Here is a 21,500-nt window from a genome sequence, read left to right as displayed (position 1 = left end):
TTTGCTGTTTGGAACTTTGTGGAATTATTTTTTCCAAATATTTTTGATCCTCAGTTGGTTGAATCCACAGATGAAGAACCCATAGATATGAAGTGCTGACTGTATGCCCACATACAGAGCCTACACCATGCCACACATGTTCCAGATACACTCACACACACATTAAAGCTCACCTGGACACTCCTAACACCCTAGGAGAAACAGTTCATATTCCTGAGCTTCAGAAGAAGAGTCTAAGGTTCAGAGAGGCCCAGAGACTGTTCCAGGGCCACTCAATAGCAGAGCCATAAAAAGAACCCAAGCCTTCCCCTTTTACAGCTAAAGCTCTGAGGGAGAGGGAGGTCCTCTGAAGTAGGACGTGAACACTGTGAGCAAGTGGCTATTTTAACCTCTCCCTCAGCACAGCACATGACCCAGAGAACATAGTAGGCACTCAGTAAATGCTGCCTTTAAGACCATCAGGTGGTTCTAGACTGTGATAACTTGCAAATGGAATCCTTCTCCTGCTTTAACAAAACAGGATGAACTTCCACTTGAGCAAGGTATCACCTTGATACCTCAATTTAACTGCTAAAGCTACAAAACTACTTCAATTTTTTTTTTTTTTTTTTTTTTTTTGAGATGGAGTCTTGCTCTGTTGCCAGGCTGGAGTACAGTGGCACGATCTTGGCTCACTGCAACTTCCACCTCCCAGGTTCAAGCGATTCTCCTGCCTCAGCTTCCCAAGTAGCTGGGACTACAGGTGTGTGCCACCACATCCAGCTTTTAAAAATATTTTTAGTAGAGACGGGGTTTCACCATGTTGGCCAGGATGGTCTTGATCTCTTGATCTCCTGACCTCGTGATCTGCCTGCCTTGGCCTCTCAAAGTGCTGGGATTACAGGCGTGAGCCACCGTGCCCAGCCAAGTACCTCCATTTTACAGAGGAGAAAACTGGGCAGTTTCTTGTTTGGGTCTTCATATGATGTTTCTGCAGTAGAACCACATTCCTATAGGGCCTTTACTCCACATTGTAATTATATTCTCAGGAGTGTAGTATTTAACTTCTGACCCCACCTCTCTCTAGAATGTAAGCCCCTTGAGGGCAGGGACTTTCCTTTCCATTGTACTACACTGGAACGTTTCTCCAGGAACACTGGAAGGAGACGCCCACTAATGTGTGTTAACAGAATGAGTGACGGGATGAATGAGGGAGTCTGCCCAAAGTCACTGGACTCAGACAGTCCTGTGTTATGATCTTGTCTCTGCCACTTACCAGCTGTGTGACCCCAGGCCACTTTGTCAACTATTTTAACCCTCAGTTATCTCATCTGTGAAATGGAAATAATAACAGTATCTATACTTTTAAGGGGCTGTGTGAGAATTACATGAGCTTTTGTATATAACTCATGCATTTAAAGCCTGTGCAGGATAAATAACACTCAAAAGCTATTTATCATTGTTCTTATGAGGACAGGAAAAAAAAAATCACTGAAATATTAATCTTGGGCTGTCACTTGTTAATTCAAGGATAAATAATACAACACTGGAATTGTGTCCTCCCTCCCCTGGCTTTCTTAACCATGGTTGGAGATAGAGTAGAGTTGGTTCTGTGACTTCATGGACAACTGAGAAAAAGGATGCATGGACCTTTCTGGTCAATTTCTCAGTGGTGGTTGACTCCCTTCCTTTCCTCTTTGGGGAACAGCCACTACTTCTTCATTCCAATCCATGGCGCAACTTGAACAAAAAGTTCAAGTTAATTTAACTGGGGAGGGAGAGATTAGACAGACATGCTCAACAATTCAAACTTTAAATACTGGGAAGTTTGCAGATACTCAGTCCAATGCTACAAATCGTGGATTTAGAAAGTTGCCAGAGAGAGAAATAAAAAGGAGAAAATACCAAGTGAAGGGAAACAGAGGTATCTCTTATTAAGGAGTTAGTCCAAATAGGAATGCATCAATGGATGCAGTTAGCTGCAACACATAGTAACTAGTATATAAAATGTACAGTATGTGCATTACAAGTTATTCCTGCCAGTCATCCCCTAACTAGATAAAAGGAACTTAATCTTGAATGTAAAATACCATTGTGACTCTGAGGGGAAATAGCTGCTGCTTTTCATCTCCTGCTGCTAACTGAAATATTGTTATGAAGGATAGTAATTTCTCTGTTTTGAGACTCCCAAAATAGAAAACAGCTGCTTGATAAAGGAAAATTGGTTCATATTCTTTAGAGTTTTACTTTATTAAAATGCATGTCACTTCTAATGTTATGTGCCACAACCGCTGACACTTTTGGGCAGGGGAGGGGAATAATTGTCATGTGTGGCAAAACAGGAATGTGTCTGTGTTACGGTAAACTGCTTAACGCACTGGGAGAAAACTTATTCTCCCAGATGTCTGACAAATTACCTCTGTTTTCACTGCTTTAGTGCTGTGACTAGTAAGTGTTTGTTTGCCATATTTGGTTCATGTACTGTTTGTTCACAAAAAAAGATACACTTTTTGCTTAAGATTTCTTTAGCTAAAACATGTAAACTTAGGAAATGTGTTTATAAAAATATTAGTTCTAACTGTAGTCTTACAGATGTGTCTTCTCTTTTAACAACAAATGTTACAGTTTGAGAAAATCTTTTACAGATGAAGAATGCTTTTTTTTAAAAAAAGCGACTTTTGTACTTTTGTAAAGATGTTTACAGTCAGCCAACTCCGTCTTCCCCATTACTATTTCTGATTTACTTCCCTTCAGAATTTGGGGTAGTGGAGGCTTTTAATAAAAGATATTTATTCTTGGGTCTCCTCTTAATATTTTCTTAAATGTCAAATAAGTTTTAAAATTTCTAAGATATATGTATGGAATTACAAAGAATGTTACAATGAATGCCTGTAAACCTACCAATCATAGAGGGAAACTGGCATTTCTCCGTGATGAGGAAGAGATGGGCTTGTCTGTAAGATATACCAGGGCTGGGCGCGGTGGCTCACACCTGTAATCCCAACACTTTGGGAGGCCCGAGGTGGGCAGATCACTAGGTCAGGAGATAGAGACCATTCTGGCTAACACGGTGAAGCGCTGTCTCAACTAAAAATACAAAAAATTAGCCGGGCATGGTGGCGGGTGCCTGTAGTCCCAGCTACTCAGGAGGCTGAGGCAGGAGAATGGCGTGAACCCGGGAGGTGAAGCTTGCAGTGAGCCACGATTGCACCACTGCACTCCAGCCTGGGTGACATAGCGAGACTCCGTCTAAAAAAAAAAAAAAAAGATATGCTGGAAAACCTGTATTTATACAAAATGAAGTTGTACTCTAACATCTTACCATATATAAAAAAGTAACTATGATAGACAAAAATTATATAAAACTTTAGGAGGAAAATATTAGAAGTATCTTTATGACTGAGAGAGAGAAAACACATTTCCTAGCAAAGATTTAACAAGCACAAACCAAAAGAAAAGAGATATAGTTGACTATATGAAATTAAGAGATTTCATTCATTAGAAGACATCATAAAGAAAATGCAAAGACAAGCCACAAACTGAGAGATGTCTGCAACACTTACATCTGAGGGGTTGGTATCCAGACTACGTTTTTCAAAATCCTACAACCAGGAGAAGAAGATGAAAACCCAACAGAGAAATGGGCAAAAAGTTGGAGCAGGCACTTTACACACAATGAAGAAACTAAAAAATGGCCAATATACACAAATATATACTCAACTTCATAATCTGGGTGAAGCAAATTTAAGCCACAGTGAGATACCGCTTCATATTCACTATATTGGAAAACTAAGAAATCAGACAATACCAAGGGTTGGCAGGGATATGCAGCAACACGAACTTCTCTACCATAATGATGGAAAGCAATTTGGCACTAGCAGAACTGAAGAGACACATAAATGCCCTCTCTTCCTCCATCCTTTCACTCATCCCCTCATCCATCAGTCTTATGTAATAATGATTCTCCTAGAGCAGTGGATTTCGAAGGGTGATCCGCAGGCCAGAAGCATCTAAAATCTAGGGATAAAGTGCCCAGTGTTTAAACAAGCCCTCCTGGTGATTCTGATGCCAGTTCAAGTCTGAGAACCACTGCCCTAGTGGAATTTTTCTACCTTGAGACTGATATAAGCCTGAGAGTTAAAAACAGGATTCCATCCTTTACCAGTCTGTCACCTTGACAAGCTGAACACCAAAGAGGCAAACAAGAAAAAAAAAAAAAAAAAAGATTCCCCTTGGGGTGAAGAGCGAGGTCAGGCGGATGCTCATAAACTGGTGGGTATTACGTGGAGAGACTCATTCAGGGGCAATCTTTATGAAGACTTTTAAAAATGGTCATCCGCAGATATAAAAACATCTACTTCTAGAAATGTACACCAAAGACTGACCAATGATGTTGTTTAATTGACAGGCTGTAACCTGAAAGCCTCCCAGATGTGGTGTCTATAAATCATGACCTGTCATGGTGATAGCTATATAGCTCTCATCAGAAAGAGGCCCCTGCTCAAACTTATTTCCACAAGAATTCTGCCAATTCGGATTCATTTGGGTAATAAGGTCCTTCCTAAAAATACATTCTCTTCTGGCAGGAGAATTCTACCCATCATCATTCACCTTACTGGAAATGAATCAGATTACTTTTTTATTTACTATTGGGAAGAGAGTATTTGGAGTAGTAGGAGGTGTCTTGTTTAGGAGGATATAGGATAATGCTGGAGCCTGGAGTGATTCAGAGAAATAATATGGTGGGATATATATACACATGCATATGTATACATTATGTAATGTATACATAATAATGTATATACAGCAAATTCCAGAGACTCTTCCACAGTCAGAAACGCTGTCCTTATTTCCTACTGCCACTCAAATCAAGACCAGTGTGCAATACAAACTGAATACTGGTGCCAATAACATTCTTTAACTTCTGTACTATTTCAGCTTATTATTTATCACAAGCTGCTGAATATCAGATGTATCTGAAAATTTTATATATTCTCTCTCCTTTAGACAAAACTTCAATAACCTTCAATTTTCTACTTGTAAACTAGATATTACAGAACTATTTGCTTGAAAAAAGTTCTCAAACAAAACAATTTATTTTTGGTATTAACCAACAGATGGCTAAATTTTTGATCCACATCTAAGTGTCTGAGATGTGACTTCTTTGCTGCCTACTCATCCGACAAAGACTCAAGAAAATCTGTCAGAAGGCTTAGGTCACCTAGCAGTCCTCCCTCTTCCAGCATTTAATATAGAACAGAGGCTCTCAAAAGTGAACTTGCACCAAACCCACCTGGAGCCCTTGTGAAACAAATTGCTTGGCCCCACCCCCAGAGTCTCTGATTCAGCAGCTCTGGGGCAGGGCCTGAGAAAAGTACATTTCTAACAAACACGCTCCCAGGTGATGATGCTGCTGCTGGGCCAGGACCCTACTCTGAGATCTAATCTGAGATCTAAGAGTCCAGAGACTCTTCCACAGTCAAAAGCTGTCCCTGCTTCCTACTGCCACTCAAATCAAGACCAGCATGCAACACAACTGAACATTAGTGCCAATAACATTCTTTCACTTTCGCACTATTTTGGTATATTCTTTATCACAAGCTGATGAATATCATCAAATGTATTTGGGAAAAAAAAAATTATCCTGTGAGGCTGGCAATTAGTAGATGAAAAAGGGACCCTTTCCCCAAAGTTCACCAATGAACACACAACTCAAAATGCCCTTGATGAACAAGTAGGCAAGCAGGTCACTCCAGGCAGGACACATTCATTCCTGCATTTCTTCTGCAGCACAGCTCGCCTACATTTTACCGTTATGACACCTGTCACATAAATGACGGTGGCACTGCTAGAAACTGGCTTTGTGGGCTTTAGAGAGTGAAGGCTGTTCCCTGCTTAATCCCACACTGGTCAGAGAATGCAGGAGGGTTAGCGTGGCTCTGCTGTGCCTTCACTCCGAACTGTTGACGGTATTCTTCTGTGCGTTACCCACCCCCACCCCGTCCACATTTAACCATGACCTCTTCCTGCATTATTAATGAACACAAGAGAACTCATTTATTAAAGCTGGATTTTTTTCACTGTTCCATATGTTTCCTTCTGCGTGCCATGGCAGGTGGGTGACAGGAACACAGAGAGAGGGGCTGTCTTCTCTCTTGTGACCCCGTACCACCTGCCTTATGGCAACATGCAGCTGTATCTGTGGAAGCCATTAGAGACCAGGGATATGGACTCATTTGTCATGGTAAAACCCTTCCCAAACCGAAGTGGGATCCACTTGATACATTTCTCACTCAGAAGTTAATTTTGGTAAACACATCCTGAACAGTTACTAGTCATGTGCCAGGACATGGGGTTTCATAGAGAACGATGCAAAGTTCCTACCTTCACGGGGCTTACATTTGTCTGGGAGGTTGGAGTTGAAAACAGGTGATAAGCAAGTCAACAATGTGCAGCAGCGAAATCAACATTGCACAGAGAGGTTAGAGTGGGGGTGGTGGGGGGGATTTTCTTAGGTCAGGTAAGGTCTCCAGGGAGAGAGGGACATTTAAGCTGAGCTCAAGGATGAATTGGTGAACTAACTTGCAGGCAGGAGGGAACAGCCAGTTTGCAAAGTCTTGAGAAGGAAGGAATAAGGTGGGTTCTGTGTCTTGAAAGCAGGCCTGCAGGACCAGGGCAGATGAGCAGGGCCGGAGGTTTATGGGAGAGGTCAGAAGAGGCTGGATCTCACAGGGCTCTGTAAGCCACAGTTAATTCACTGAATTCTAAGGGCACTGGGGAGCCAGTAAGCAAGTGGGTGAGCACGTTGGTTCTTAGCACTTGGTGGGTTGGGTGAACGTGTTGGCTGAATGAATGATAAATGAATGTCTTGTGTCCCTTCTGTTCCACATCCTCACCTCCATGGTCCAAATCACGGTCATTTCATTCAACACCTAGTTCTTTTTCTAAATTCCTAACTTGTATTCTTCTTTTCTTACTCCTCACTCTTCCCAACAAACACTACAAAATCCAACTTATTCAACCAACCATGTGCTGAGAAGTAACAGTAGTGATGAGACTTCCTAGTCTACAGTGTAACATGGGAGGCCAAATTAACATATATATGGAAACAAGGTGGAAGGAAGTGCAGGGCACCCTGGGAACACTTCAGAAGGACACCTAAGCTAGGATGGTGGGTATTAGGCCCTAGTCCTAAGGGAAAAGAAGGAAAACTCCTTTATGGTCCCCCAAAGCTTTGTGTCTTAAAGAGGAGACAAACAGAAAGAGGAGAGGTAATCTCTGGTCCCACCCTCAGTCGTTCCTTTCCAGAATCAACAAAAAAGTAGTTTATAATCCATTGTTAATTGACAAGAAAACAACAGTTAGTGACAAATAATGGCCACATATTAAAAAGTGACTTTCTCAGCCATATGCTGGCCCCATATTCAATAAAGGGCCCTGGTTTGTCAAGGTGGGAGGAGGAGAAGATGGGCTTCCCCCCCGTCCCCCCACCGAGAAGGTGTCTTGCTCTGTCACTGTCACCCAGGCTGGAATGCAGTGGCACCAGCATAGTTCACTACAGCCTCCAACTCCTAAGCTCAAGTGATCCTCTCACCTTAGCCTCCTGAGTAGCTGGGACTACAAGTATGCACCATCATGGCTGGCTAAGTTAAATTTCTTTCTCTTTTTCTTTTGTAGAGATGGGATCTCATCAAGTTGCCCAGGCCATTCCTGAACTCCTGGGCTCAAGCAACCCTCCCACCTCAGCCTCCCAAAGTACTGGGATTACAGGGCGTGAGCCTCCATGCCCGGCTGAGATGAGCTTTATTTTTCCATACCTACTTTGCCTACATGAATTCAGAATGTAAAGCTGCTTCTAAAATGAAGCTTTTAGAATTAATAGGCTGTTTAAGCAAACACACTCCTACTTGCAGGAAAATTTTGCCAGGTTCAAAACTACTGTGTGGAGGTCAAGTTTATGTTCATCCAATTAACCGTCATTAATTGGGTCCATACTTAATCGAACCGTGACTCATCTGACTCTCAGCTGATGCAGTCGCTGTGCTCTACAGCAGTCAACTCATCTGAGTACTGCATCTAGCTAATTAAATATGCAAGCAGGATTGTGCAAAGTCAAGTTTCTAGACTTCCCCATCAACTGGATTCTGATTAGTATTTACTGTAGAAATCTGTGTTTTTTATCCAACTGGCTATGAGATTGATGTATAAAGGGTCACAAATCTGTATCAGATCTATAGTTTTCCAGCAAATCAGAGTTAGTGGTAAAATTTTTGCTTCTCAAAACTAACAACTTCAAGTGGCATAAGAGGCACAAATTAATCTTATGTGATATTTCCTGTTATTACTGAGAGGCAAAAGGACATGAGCGTTCTCAAATCATCCATTCTTCAGGCTGCCTGATAAGCCAGTGGGAACTCTGTGCTACTCTGGAGCTCATTTTTCTCTGCACACCACCCTCCCCTGGTATGAAGGACCAGCAACCCTGTAGGAACCCTTCTCAGGAGGTACCATGTAGCACCTGGGCCTGAGACTGCAGGGTCTTTATGTTAGCCCCACAAAGGCAAGCATGATTTTTGAAAACTGGCCCGCAGGTATCCTATAAAGTTGATCATGATTCATTCATTGACACTGCTGGAAAATGATTTATGCAAGAAAAGAATTCGCAGACGTGGGAATTATAGTGCAGATCTGACTCCCTGTCCCACTATAATTCCTCTGTATGTCAGTTTCTTCTCTTTGAAATAGGGATGACAGTATCACCTATCTCTTCATGCTTGTGTGCAGATCTGATGGGAAAACACACAGTGGACACTTAGCATTGTGCCAGCACGTAGTAAGTGCACAATAAATAATGCTGTGGCTATCGGCAATGAATAGTCCTGTGACTATAGATAAGTTTTCCTTATCTTGAAAATGTGCATGCAGACTTCAGGACAATGTGCTAGTCATAATTTCTAGTTTGAAGCTTAACTCCCAATCACAATTATTTCCTTGTCGCCTCATCAAATTAGCAAAGGTCACCATTTTACAAAGAGTCTCTGGTCGATGTTAGAAGAGGTGGAGAGAATAAATGATACTGGCTGAGGTGCTACTCTGTTCCCCTCTTCTTGGCCTCCATTGGAAGACCCTCCTCAAAGCATCCACAGACTGGCTGTCCCATTGACCTCACAGTACATGGCTACAAACAAGGCTGGTGCTTAGCCTGTACTGGAGTCACTGGCATCAAAACCCACAGAGCCACAGACTTTCCCATCCTTACACCCCCAACTGCCACTCCCTGGCCCCAACACCTGGAAACCACCCTTAGCTGGATTCCAGCCACAGCCCAAGAGCTGTGAGGCTCCCTATCCCATTACTCCTAGAACATGAGCTCTCCTGTGCCAATTAATTTATCCAAGCAGGAGACTGTACTCCTTGATAACCTTAAAGCATCTTCCTTGCTTCCCTGTCCTTTCACCTTAATAGTGCTTGTGAGTACTCAAGGTTACTCAAGACAGGCTAAAGTTTTCCAAATCATGAAGCAACTGTTAAATTTCAAATTTCTGGTAGGCAGAGGCCCTGTCTTGATGTTTCACACTGCCCCACAACCCCCACCACCTGGACACCACAGTTATCATAAAAGTATAAAGAACCGCTGTACTTGACTGACCTGACCTTACAACCCCAGGTAGGCAGGAAGCTTCCTCCCCATAGAAGTGTTTGAGTGTCCCTAAATGTCTTGGCGCATCTTTTAATGCATGACCCCAATCACTGATGTGTCTGCACTCTTTGCAATGCCCCTTAATGACCTGGCAACTTTATGTGTTGTTGTTGTTTTTCTAATGTGATTAAAGGTACAATGAGGTATGTGTGCAACAAGAGGCAAAGCCATTGTTCTGCATCATTAAGCTCACAGCAGCCCCCAAAAAGAAACTGTAGGCAGCTTGCCAATGGCCCTAATGAAGAGCATCTCTTTGAATTATCTCTGGATGAGGAAAGGATAAAGTCTGAGCCCTGGAATATTTGATCCTCTTTGTGCTGCTGTTACCAGGGCTTACTGAAGCCAGACGCACCGGACCTTCTGGAACTGTAATTTATGGAAACCTTAATTTCTCTGCTCTAATAAGGCTTTGCATAATAAGAACGAGAATGCAATTATTAATTCCTGCAAGTGTTTTGTGAATTCCTTTATGCTACGGTTCAGGACTCACAAAGAATAGGAGCAAGGGGGATTTTACTTAGTTGGCACAAGGGTAATGGGTCCGAAAAGTAGTTTGAGTTTCTTGAAAATAAATCTGCATGGCTTCCTAAATTGCTGACCAAGTATATTCCAGATGGAAGTCATTTATCAGCAATTTACTGAGCGATGCTTCAGCCAGAAATATTTCCACATAAATTCACCTAGTAAAAAACAAACAACAGAATCCAGGCTCCCTCTTTTGGGGGCAGTTGTGTGTGTTTGTGGGAGGGGCTGGGGGGATTGAGCACAAATAATACAGAAGAATAAAAGACAGGTTCACTTAGATTTGACAGAGATGTGGTACAGTTACTTTCTGGAGGGTGCCAGTGTAATACATCCACAGCTGTGACTGCTGAATTATATTTTCTGTGCATTAATGGTAAAAAGCAAAACATTTTAAAAGGCAAATTTTAAAATTACTTTTGACTTACTATGTTGGGCTATTTCAAATACAGCGGCAAAAGTCTGTAACACAACCACTTTGCCCGAATGATGGCATCTGCTGTTCCACTTGTTTCCTGCTTATGTGCTGGACTCACTGAGAACTCCCCAGCTCACTGAGTGGGATAACTTGGCAAACTGAGGACTACAGCTCACCACATGATCACACAAGGGATGGAGGCTAGATCGCCAGTAGCGACAGCGCTTCTGCCCAAGATCTCCAACATGTCTCCCAAATGCTTTGAAAAGGACTTGAGTCCAGTGAAGTCCTGAGTGTGAAGTCACAGGTCGAAAATGTATTTATTCCCAAGACTCATTTAAGATGCTTGTTTTTTGTAAGATATATACCCCTTGCCTAAGGAGATTACCAAGCCTCAAAAGGTTTGTTTTGATTCTCTCTCTCTCTGTCTCAGTGGGGAAGGCAGACAGAGAGAGAGACACTTTTTGTTCACCCAGGGTCATTTTATCTTTAGGTTTTGCCCAGAGAGGCAGCCAACCCACTTTTTGCCGCGTCTCACTGTGTCTCTTTAAGCATATCACCCTCTGGTGGCTTAAGCAAAAAATGACACTCAACTGATGGAGAATCAAATTCTTTTTTAAAAAGTCTGGCTCTTTAAAAATTATTATGCCATTGATTGTTATAAATCAAGAAACACACACCCTTTGTTTCTCACTTGCTATAACAACCTTCTTCTAAAGTGCTTATCTAAAAGAAAGCCTTAGCTGGATTATTATTATTTTTATTACTGAAGACAAATTTAAAGAATGATTTTCAGAGAAAATCCTTACCTGCCAAGGTAGGTTACCAACAGCAGTATCAAAACCTCCTAGTTGAGAGTAGGACTTGAATATTTAAAAATAGAGCATTTGACAGAGATGTAAGATACATTATCTGGGTTGTATCGTAAATATCCCATTTCACCTCAACTGAAATTTTCATGTTGCTCACAATGACTTAGAAGATACAAGTCGTCCGATGTGAATGACAGTACCCAAGATCGAGTCACTTGCTTTTGAAGTTCTTAAAAATTTCAGAGAGAGGTACAGAAATGGCAAGTGAGAAGTACCAATTTGAACCATGTCCCACTACAAGAATTGCTAAAAGAACCAAATCAGCAGAGGGCTTGGGCTGTACTGAAAGGAGCGCCTTATAACTATTTGTAAACACAGACAAAACCTTGCAAGCATTAATCATCATCCACGTCTTCTCCAACTTGTTCAAAGCGTGCATGACCACTCTTTGACCCTTCGAGTTCGACACTCTGGAGAGAGCTCAGTTGTGACGAAGCCTTGTGACAAGACTGCTTGAAACACATTTTATGACCATCAACATATATTTATATTTTCAAATGCAGGCACCAAAGTGCCACTGGATGGAAAATTTTATAACAGACTTGAGAGAAAATGCACAAAAAAGTCAGAAAAGCTTCCTCTTTCAGAACACAAAATATGCACAAACACACACACACAAATCCCCAATACCTTTCCCAGAAGTTACACTTGGCCAGGTGGGTGCCTATGCACTTCTACGGAATAAAATGCAGGGTGTTACCTGACAAACTTCATAGAGTAATTTGTACTGCTCCTCTTGCTTCTGCAGGCTGCACAAACTGCATCCCATGTTTAGAAAAACGTCAAAGGAAGGCTTCCGTCCTCGCCAGCACCCGGGAAAAGCAGCTCCCTTACAGTGCAGGCATTGAAGGTATCCTTGGAGAGCCTCAGGTGAGTCAGGCGACTGCAAAGCTTCACATTGGCGCTGCTCTCAGAGGCTAGACAACAACTCTCTCCCCCCTTCCACGCTTCCCTTCCTCCCCTCGCAGCATGCATGCATGCACGCGCGTGCACACACACACACACACACACACACAGACATACACGCACACCACTCCCTCCTCTGAGTGACTCTGGCAGCTGGATTGTGGTCCAATGCACACGCTATATATACTGCTGCTCATGCATATTAATCAGCTCTCATTGACTATTCATAACAGACAATGATACAGAAGCTATAATTGCCAACTATGACAGTTGAAATTTCTCTAATTAACAAGCAAGTGCTCCAGTGGTAGGGAATAATAAAAGACACTAACAATTTTGCAAGCTATTTTCTGGCAGTTACAAATAAACATGACTGCATTTTTAGCAAGGTCTCTTAGGATAATCCCTAATGTGTTTTGGCTAAGTAGAAATTCATTTTTAAATATATCATAAAATCTCTGATGATATAAAATGTATTTAATGCTGCAGATAATGATGGCATATAAACGGACTTTATGGAAAGGACATGTTTTGAATAATGTTCATATAATATTTAGTGCTTTACAAACTTGCAGGAAAAATACTCCACATATGAATAAAATATAAAAATTTAAATGGCAGGATAGATCCGTGAGTATGCAAAGTAGCTAGGGGTTATAAGGAGAGAGGCTGCCCTACAGGTGAGAAAGCAGATAATCATTCCCCAAATGCATTTTCAATTTCAAAAGCAGAAAGTTATTTGTGGAAGGGCTGCCTAACTAACTGGCAAGAAGAGAAGCAGTCAGCTTCATGCCATCCCCTCAGCTATATAGATGCTGCAGATATTTCAGAGATGATATGGCTGGACTGATTGTCACTGGTTACTACGGATCTGTATCTGATGTGCCATACCTGCCTAGACCTCTGAAGCTGTGCCCTGAGTTGTGTGTGAAGAAAGCAGAGAGCTGCCAGATGATACCTGGGAGGTGAGAAAAGACAACGTTTAAGAATTTTGATTCTTGCTGCCTTGCTTCTCTCCTCCTTCAGCCTCTGTCCCGCTGAGTAAGCCTGACAGCTTTTCTAAAAACTTTGTTTTTAAATAAATGATTGCCCCATGCCTGAATGAAATGCACAGGTACCTTTTTTCCTCAACGAAAATCGTTGATGTTTAAAATTCTCACAATTGCTTCCAGAGCCTTCACCATTTTACAAAGGTTTCATTTTACAAAGGTTTAACTGTCTCCAAGGAAGACTCCCACGTCCCCTGCTGAGACGTGTCATGGGGCCTGAAGAATAATGCTCCCTTTCTCAGGGAGCTGAGACACACCTGAGACGTGAATAAACCAGTTCCAGTAAAATCCCACTTGGGCTGATGGCCAGCAGATGCCTCTGGACCCATTTCTCAGACACAGAAGACGAGGCACAGTGACTTGGCTCACACCAGCTAACAGCCCTGACTTGCTGGAGGGGGAGGAGCCTTGCTTCCGGGCCCTCACCTGGTGTCACTGCCTGGACCAGAGCAGTAAGCTGGAGCGTGCCACTAGGGAAAGGAAGCCACAGATGGAGCAGGGCAGCTGCAGTAATTGCTGACTTGCTTTGATGCTGTGCAGGGCCCTGTTGACCCATGAGCACGTTATTGGCGCTTTGGTCTCCTCATCTCTAAATAATAGGTATGATGCTAACTACCTTGCAGAGTTTTGCTGCAATGATTTGAGAAAACAAAAGGAGCTCTAATAAAAAAACAGAGGTCATGCTTCTTCACTCTCCTTGCCTCATCCCCACCCTTGGTCCATCAGTGAGTCTGGTCTGTTCTACCCCAAATTAGATCTCAAACCTGTCCATTCTGCCGGCCGCCCTTGCACACCATGGATTCTCACCTGATGATGTCCAGAGCCTCCTGGGCACTCTCTGCCTCCTCTCCTGCCTACCCACCAGTTGCCTCTCTCCCCTAGTTCATTCCCTACCCAGTCACCAGGCTGGTCTTCACACAGCAGAAATGGATGAATCCACTGTTTGCTTAAAAGGCCTCAGATCACTTCCCATCACTCCTGGATTGAAACTGAAATTCTTCACCAGCGCCTACAATGCTCTGTAAAATCTGGCCTTTGTCCATCAATGTCTCCATACCCATCATCGCTCACCCACTCTGGTGGTCACCACACTGCCAGCAAGCCATGCCCTTCCGCAGGGCCTCTGCAGGTCCCTCTGCTGGAACCACTCTTCCCCTTCTCCTTCCTTCCAACCCCCTACCCCCATCTCCGCTCAAATGAAGCCTCCTTAGAAAAGGCTTTGCCAGGTATTTTGTATGAATTTACTTTCAGATCTTCCAAAGTACTGTGTCATATCACCCCGTTCATTTCCTTTGCATCGCTTTCCAAAATCAGTAATGATTCTGTTCACTTAATGCTTATGTGTTTGCTGACTGTTTCCTGGTACAAGCCTTTTGGCTTCTGAGGACAGCGACTGGGTCTGAATTTCTACCAGCCCAGGCCCCATGAAGGTGCTCAGGAAACACATACTCATTGGCTGCATGAAGAGATGAAGGATGACCTGTGTGGTCTCACAGACCCGCCAATCACAGCACAATTGGCAAGTACCAGCAGGGGGAGAAAACAAAGTGTGCTTGGGTGTCCCCACAAAGAAAAGGCTTACAATCGTGGTTGGCTCTCCTCTCCCAAAGTTGAGGGCCTTTAAGTTATGTTTTTCATAAGATTCTGTGGTTTCAACGTAGTCCTTCACCTTTTTCCTGCACATCCACAAATAAAAGTAGAAATGGGCCTAAGCTACATGATTAGGGAACTTTTACACATCCTTTTACTCTTTGTTAGAAAGCTTCCCAATCTCAGTAACAAGCTGGGCGAGTTTCATTGCATATGGTACTGTATTTCCGAGCAGTGGCTCTCTAACATTTTGGCCTTAGGAACTCTTTCACTCTTAAAAATTACTGAGAACTGGCCGGGCACGGTGGCTCACGCCTGTAATCCCAGCACTTTGCGAGGCTGAGGCAGGCAGATCACAAGGTCAGGAGATGGAGACCATCCTGGCCAACATGGTGAAACCCCGTCTCTACTAAAATATAAAAAATTAGCCGGGTGTGGTGGCATGCAACTGTAGTCCCAGGTACTTGGGAGGCTGAGGCAGGGAAGTTGCTTGAACCCGGGAGGTGGAGGTTGCAGTGAGCCAAGATGGCGCCCACTGCACTCCAGCCTGGCGACAAGAGCAAGACTCTGTCTCAAACATAAATAAATAAATAAATAAAAATAAGAATGACTGAGAACCTCAAGGACTGTTGTTTATATGGGTTATATTAAGCAATATTTTTCATATTAGAAATAATCAGAAATCTTAAAGTATTTATTCATTAATTCATTTTAAAATAGCAATAACAAACCCATTACATAATAATATAAATAACATTTTTATGAAATGACTATATTTTCCAAAACAGAAGTTTTTGAGAAGGAAAGCATAGTTTTACATTTTCCAACAGCTCTCTAAGGTCTAAGCTCTCTAAGGTGTAATTGAGGACAGCTGGATTTTCACATTTGCTTCTAAATTCAAATGCTTGTGATATGTCATGTAGCCGCTAGAAAACTCCACTGTACTATATGCTCATAAAAGAATGACAGTATAACATCTTGGTACTTTTACGAAAATGTTTTTGACCTCACAGATCCCCGGAAACAAGTGTCCTGGACCCCCAGGGTACCCGGGCCTCACTTTGAGAACAGCTGCTTTACAAGGGTACTTGGGTGAGTCTGGTGTCTAAGAGCCTCACGCTGCAGGGTACGGAGAGGAATGGAAAGGATACTAATACAAATTTGACTCATGGTTGGGTTTCCATTCTTGTGATTAATATGTGTCATTTGGAATAAAAAATGGAAAACACTCATGCACCCGTTATGCCTAAAACAAGACACACCAAAGTGTTTCTTTTTTTTTTTTTTTTTTTTTTGATTAAAGTACCCTGTTACTTTGGCAAAATCATCTAGCACATTTAGGATGGTGTTTTATTTTCATAATATTGCTTTCCTGTAGTAAGGAACACACAATTGTGTAAAAAAGGAGGTTCACCTGCTTGATGATACACACCGTAGCATTTAGTAAAGCTCATCCCAGAGGCAGTGTAAGGGCAAAGAAAGTCTGTTAGTGACTGCAAGTTATTTATAATAGAACTGTTTTTGAGAGAACAGCTGTCCCAGTAAAAATGAAAAAACTACTGGCCACACAAAGGCACACATTGTTTGGTGAAGATGCTTAACGTCTTTTTCAAGTTAGTAATCACATCACTGGAAAGTGCCTAATAAGCTCACCAGAGCACAAGGCACTCTTCTCGGGTGCTCTGCACCATCAGACGCCTGCCTCTTCCTGCCTTCATGGAAATTAAAAATAAAGTGCAAAGAGGGGTCACCAAGGAACACACAATGAGACAAACAGATAGACAAGGCATATACGCAAAGGGCTTAAAGTGCCCAGGGAATATCCCTCATAATCGTTCTTTGAACTTCCATAAGTCATCGGGGTGCTACAGCCAGCCAGCAAATGTAGACATGAACTTTTATTTATTTAATTGCTGAATAAGCTATCTAATTCAAACATATTATTTTCAGCATACTGATTGGATTGTCTATTTGCCTAATACCTGAAATGCAACCTTGTTTTCTCTATTGTAATGATGAACACAGGTCTCACCATGCTATGAACTTCCAGTCCAACCACACAGACTTCTGGAAGAGTCATGTCAAAAAGAAGTGAGATGGCAGGACTGAGGAGGAAACAGGTCTCCGTGGAGCAATGGCATCCCTTTGTTAGGCACTGGGCAGTCACAGGATAGACTCTTCCTCTCTCAAATCTCTCAGACCTGCCCGCTGGCTCTTCTTTCCTGGGGGTCTTTCCATCTTCCTTCTGGATCACACAGATTCACTAATTTGTCTTCTTCCCGGGTGGAACCTCACTCTCCCTTCAGTTGCTACTGTTCTACTGTTCGCCGGGCTAGAACAGTCCTTAACAATACACACACAGCCAATAAACCCATCAAGCTCAAGACAGCCCAATTTCTCATGTGCATGGACCCAACTTCTCTTAGTCTGCCCAGCCTCATCTGTGTCCTCTGGACACGCATGCTGTTTTCCAGCAGTGTTGAATGAACTGGGTCAGGTTCCTTCACACCTCCACGTCTACACACAGGCCGTGCCCTCTGCCTGGAATGCTCAACTCCATCACCTTCGGGGTGCCCCTTAAGTCTCACCTCCTCTGTCCCACCCTCCTCATAAAAATGTAAAAACTACTGCACAATTTCCCAGGTGCTTCCTTACGGCACGATTCACACAGGTGGTCACTTTGTGTTTGCATCCCTCTGTTCTTCCCTGGAGAGCACTCTTCCAGTGCAAGAACCAGGCCTCAGTCAGCGGTATACGCCCACCAACTTCCTCCTCTGATGTTCCATAAATATCTGATGAATAAATTCAGCATCAGATACGTACTGAGGGTCTGCTTGGCACCAGGCACTTTTCTGGGCTTTGGGAATACAGTAGTGAGCAGATGGACAATAGTGTCTGACACGAACAAAGAAGCTGGCTCTCACAAGAAGGTCAAGGCTGTAGACCTAGAAGAATCGCTTTTTCTACCTCTGGTGGGACAGTTGCTCCCACAAGCCCTGTATACTATTCATGGCTAGAGAGCCCAAATCACAATCTGTTGAGGAAACGGTTTAGTCACCCGTGAACCCTCACCCCTGTCAAGGTGACTTTTCAACAGCTTGTCTGAACCCTATTTAGTGAGTGGCCACTGGTTCTTGAACAAGGAGTAAAAGGTGGATGAAAATTGTGTCTTCCTAGCAAAGAAAAAAAACAACTTCAAAGATGTCAGAATGCACACACAAAAAATGTCAGACAAAGTAAAAAATACATAACAGCAGCTGTGAGTGCAGTTTTTGTTTCTGAAAAGCTGTCAGCTCAGAACATCTGCTTAGGCCTTCATATCTTATTTTATTTTATGTTTTGAGATAGAGTCTTGCTCTGTCACCCAGGCTGGAGCGCAGTGGTGTGATCTCAGCTCACTGCAACCTCCACCTTTCAGGTTCAAGTGATTCTCTTGCCTCAGCCTTCTGAGTATCTGGGACTACAGGCATGCACCACCACACCCGGCTAATTTTTGTATTTTTAGTAGAGGTGGGGTTTCACCATCTTTGCCAGGCTGGTCTTGAACTTCTGACCTCAAATGATGCACCCACCTCGGCCTCCCAAAGTGCTGGGATTACAGGCATGAGCCACTGTGCCCAGCCTCTTATTTATTTTTTTTAAATGAAAAAATATTTTTCCTTTGCCAAATTGATTGAGGTGCTGCTGTCTTGAGGGCATTTTCTTTGGGCTGCAGAGATCTTGAGGGACATCCTGGCTGCCTGAGACTGATGGCTCAGTTTCACTTGAAGTACTAGTTTGGTGCAAAAGTCATTGCAGTTTTTACAATAACATATAGAGGAGACATATGCTGAGCCCTGCTGGGAAGGGGAGCAAGGCAGGTGGCCAGGGCAGCCTACTATGTGCATGCCATGGCTAGCTCCAAACCCCATGCAGGCCAGTGAGCATCAGTCTCTTGAGAGTCATGCAACAGACCCTGAAACAGGCTGCTGCAACAGCCACAGATACTAGGAATGGGGAGGCCAGAATACAGGCATCTCTGCCCTAGGCCACCAGCAGGAAGGAGATCTCATGGGTCTTGATGTCACAACATACAGTCCAAGCTTTCTGAGGGGCCTGAGGCCTCAGGGACGCCTCGTAAGACACCTTGATTCCTTGGAGGTCCCAGAACACACTGTGTTTCCCGTCATTGGTGACAAATAGGTGCCCCCATTTCCTCAACTAGATTTGCGATTCCTGATGGTGCTTCCCAAAAAAATCATCTTTGTAACCCCTGAAATGCCTATGACAACACCCAGCCTCCAAAAGGCCCTTGCTAACTGTTTAGAATTAACAGGTGTGAGTTCGCATGTGAGTGTCTCGGGGATGGGGCAGGGAAGTGTAGTGAGTAAACTCAGCCCGGTCCCTCAGAATAACTTGCATAGAGCATGGGAAATTCACAGCCTTTTGGGAACTTGGTTTCCCCCACTAATAGTAGGGCAATCTCCCGACCAGGGGGAGGGCTCATGAAAAGACAGAAGGCCTTGAAAGGTATCGAAGCACGGTCTGTGGGTGTGCACTAAACCAAAGAACAGTCACAAACCAGGGGCAGAAAGCCCTTCCAGCATGTTCTGGTGCAGGGGTTGGCAAACTTTTACTAGAAAGGACAGAACAGTAAATATTTTACACTTTGTGGGCCAAGAGGCAAAATCAAGAAGAATATATAGATACTTATGTAACAACCATTTAAAAATGTAAAACACGGCTGAGAACGGTGGCTCACGCCTGTAATCCCAGCACTTTGGGAGGCTAAGGAGGGCAGATCACGAGGTCAGGAGATAGAGACCATCCTGGCCAACATGGTGAAACCCTGTCTCTACTAAAAATACAAAAATTAGCTGGGCGTGGTGGTGCGTGCCTGTAATTCCAGCTAGTTGGGAGGCTGAGGCAGGAGAATCACTTGAACCCGGGAGACAGAGATGGCAGTGAGCTGAGATCGCGCCACTGCACTGCAGCCTGGTGACACAGTGAGACTCTGTCTCAAAATAAATAAATAAATAAATAAATAAATAAAATAAAATACATTCTTCATTGCAAACTGTACCAAACCAGGCTGTGTGCTGGATTTGGCCTGTGGACCATAATTTGACAACAAAACAATCGCAGACTGAGCCAAGAGTTCTTTGACACTCGGTGATGATACGGTCAAGACGAAGTATTCCTCTTACCCCCATTTTACCCAGGAGAGAACTGGGGCTCAGGGAGGCAAAGTAATTTGCCCAAGAGCACACAGCTTGCAAATGGCAGAAATGAGATCAGAATTTGTAACCCCAAAGTGAGTAAGACCTTACATCTTCATTAGGAATGCTGAGGCAGGCAAACAGGCTTTCAAAACTGGCTTCCTGGGAAATGGCAGGGGCTGGTAAAGAAAACAATCCAAGAAACACAACGTACTCATGAGGATGCCGATCAACACACAGAGTCTGTAAATTACTGGCCTGCTGAACAGGACAAGGCATGGCTTGCTGAGACTATCTCCTTCCAGATATGAGGTTTCCTTTTAATACTTACAGCCACCAAACAGCCTGATCACAGAGTCCCTGCTGAGTCTGGGGGATATGACGGGTCTCAATCATGGCCATGGGTGGTCTCCTTGCCCATGTGAATGTGACCAATGTATCAAAGGTTCCATTCTAAATGGCATGGTGGGGCAGTGGTGGGCATTGTGGCTCTGTGATCTGGGCCAGGCTCCTAGCCATCCTGGGGGTTCCCTGCTGGGCTCCTGGAGGACCTGCCTCAACCCCTGGATATGAGGTTCCACCTGCCAGTAGGAAAACAGATTTGAGGTCTGGAGTATAGGCAGGAGAGATGGTAGAAACAGAGATGCGTGGTAAACACTCGAGGCAGAGGGGAACTGGGGAGGGCATCAGGCCAGGATTTGTAGGAATTCAGGTGGTGGCCTTTGCATGCTTCAAAGTCCTAGGTAGCTTAAGCTAGGCTTAGCTGCAAAGGGAGACACCCTAAGGAGAGAAAAGGAGAACAAGTGATAGGATGAAGAAAGGGGAGAGATTCAGAACTGGCACTACAGGGCACGTGAACGTTGACACCAATTGTGTTATTGTGGATTCAGAGAAATGACTAGAATAACAGGCTGGGAAAAACACTGGGTGTTACAAATCCTTGAGGGAGATGAACCCTGGGTGTTACAAATCCTTGAGGGAGATGTGATGGCATTAAGTTAAAACAAAAGAATTAGGTGAGAGGTCACAAACTCTATAGTGGGCTGTTGTGGTGTCTTTAACATTTTAAATAGGCACTAATTTAAAACATCAGCAGCAGTCATCTGAAAATGTGTGCTTTTTTTTTTTTTTACATCTTTTGAAAATTCCTAGTGTGTGGCACATATGACCTTGCATTCCCATGTGACAAAAACAAGCAGAAGCAGGGTAAAGATGTCCCTTGAGATGGGGTATGTGGTCCCCCAGTGCCACAGCTCCTCCTGGGCC

At 43.5% G+C, this 21,500-nt stretch overlaps 1 protein-coding gene across 2 annotated transcripts in view; it reads right to left on the bottom strand.

The window, feature by feature from the left end:
• Positions 1 to 21,500, bottom strand: part of PDZRN3 (PDZ domain containing ring finger 3) — a 246,458-nt gene that overhangs the window by 39,225 nt on the left and 185,733 nt on the right. Inside the window, exon 1 of one of the 2 annotated variants that reach the window (XM_017864603.1) lies at positions 12,192 to 12,553. The exons of the other annotated variant lie outside the window; for it this stretch is intronic. Within the exon in view, the coding sequence (XP_017720092.1) occupies positions 12,192 to 12,260 (69 nt within the window). The 5' untranslated portion in view covers positions 12,261 to 12,553. Of the gene's footprint in view, positions 1 to 12,191; positions 12,554 to 21,500 lie in introns of those variants that run through there. 2 annotated transcript variants of the gene reach the window in all.

This window comes from Rhinopithecus bieti, unplaced genomic scaffold (assembly GCF_001698545.2).
Source record: "Rhinopithecus bieti isolate Rb0 unplaced genomic scaffold, ASM169854v2 scaffold_76550, whole genome shotgun sequence".
Taxonomy (NCBI): domain Eukaryota; kingdom Metazoa; phylum Chordata; class Mammalia; order Primates; family Cercopithecidae; genus Rhinopithecus; species Rhinopithecus bieti.
Note: the sequence above shows the minus strand (reverse complement) of the source record. Positions and strands in the feature narration are given on the sequence as shown.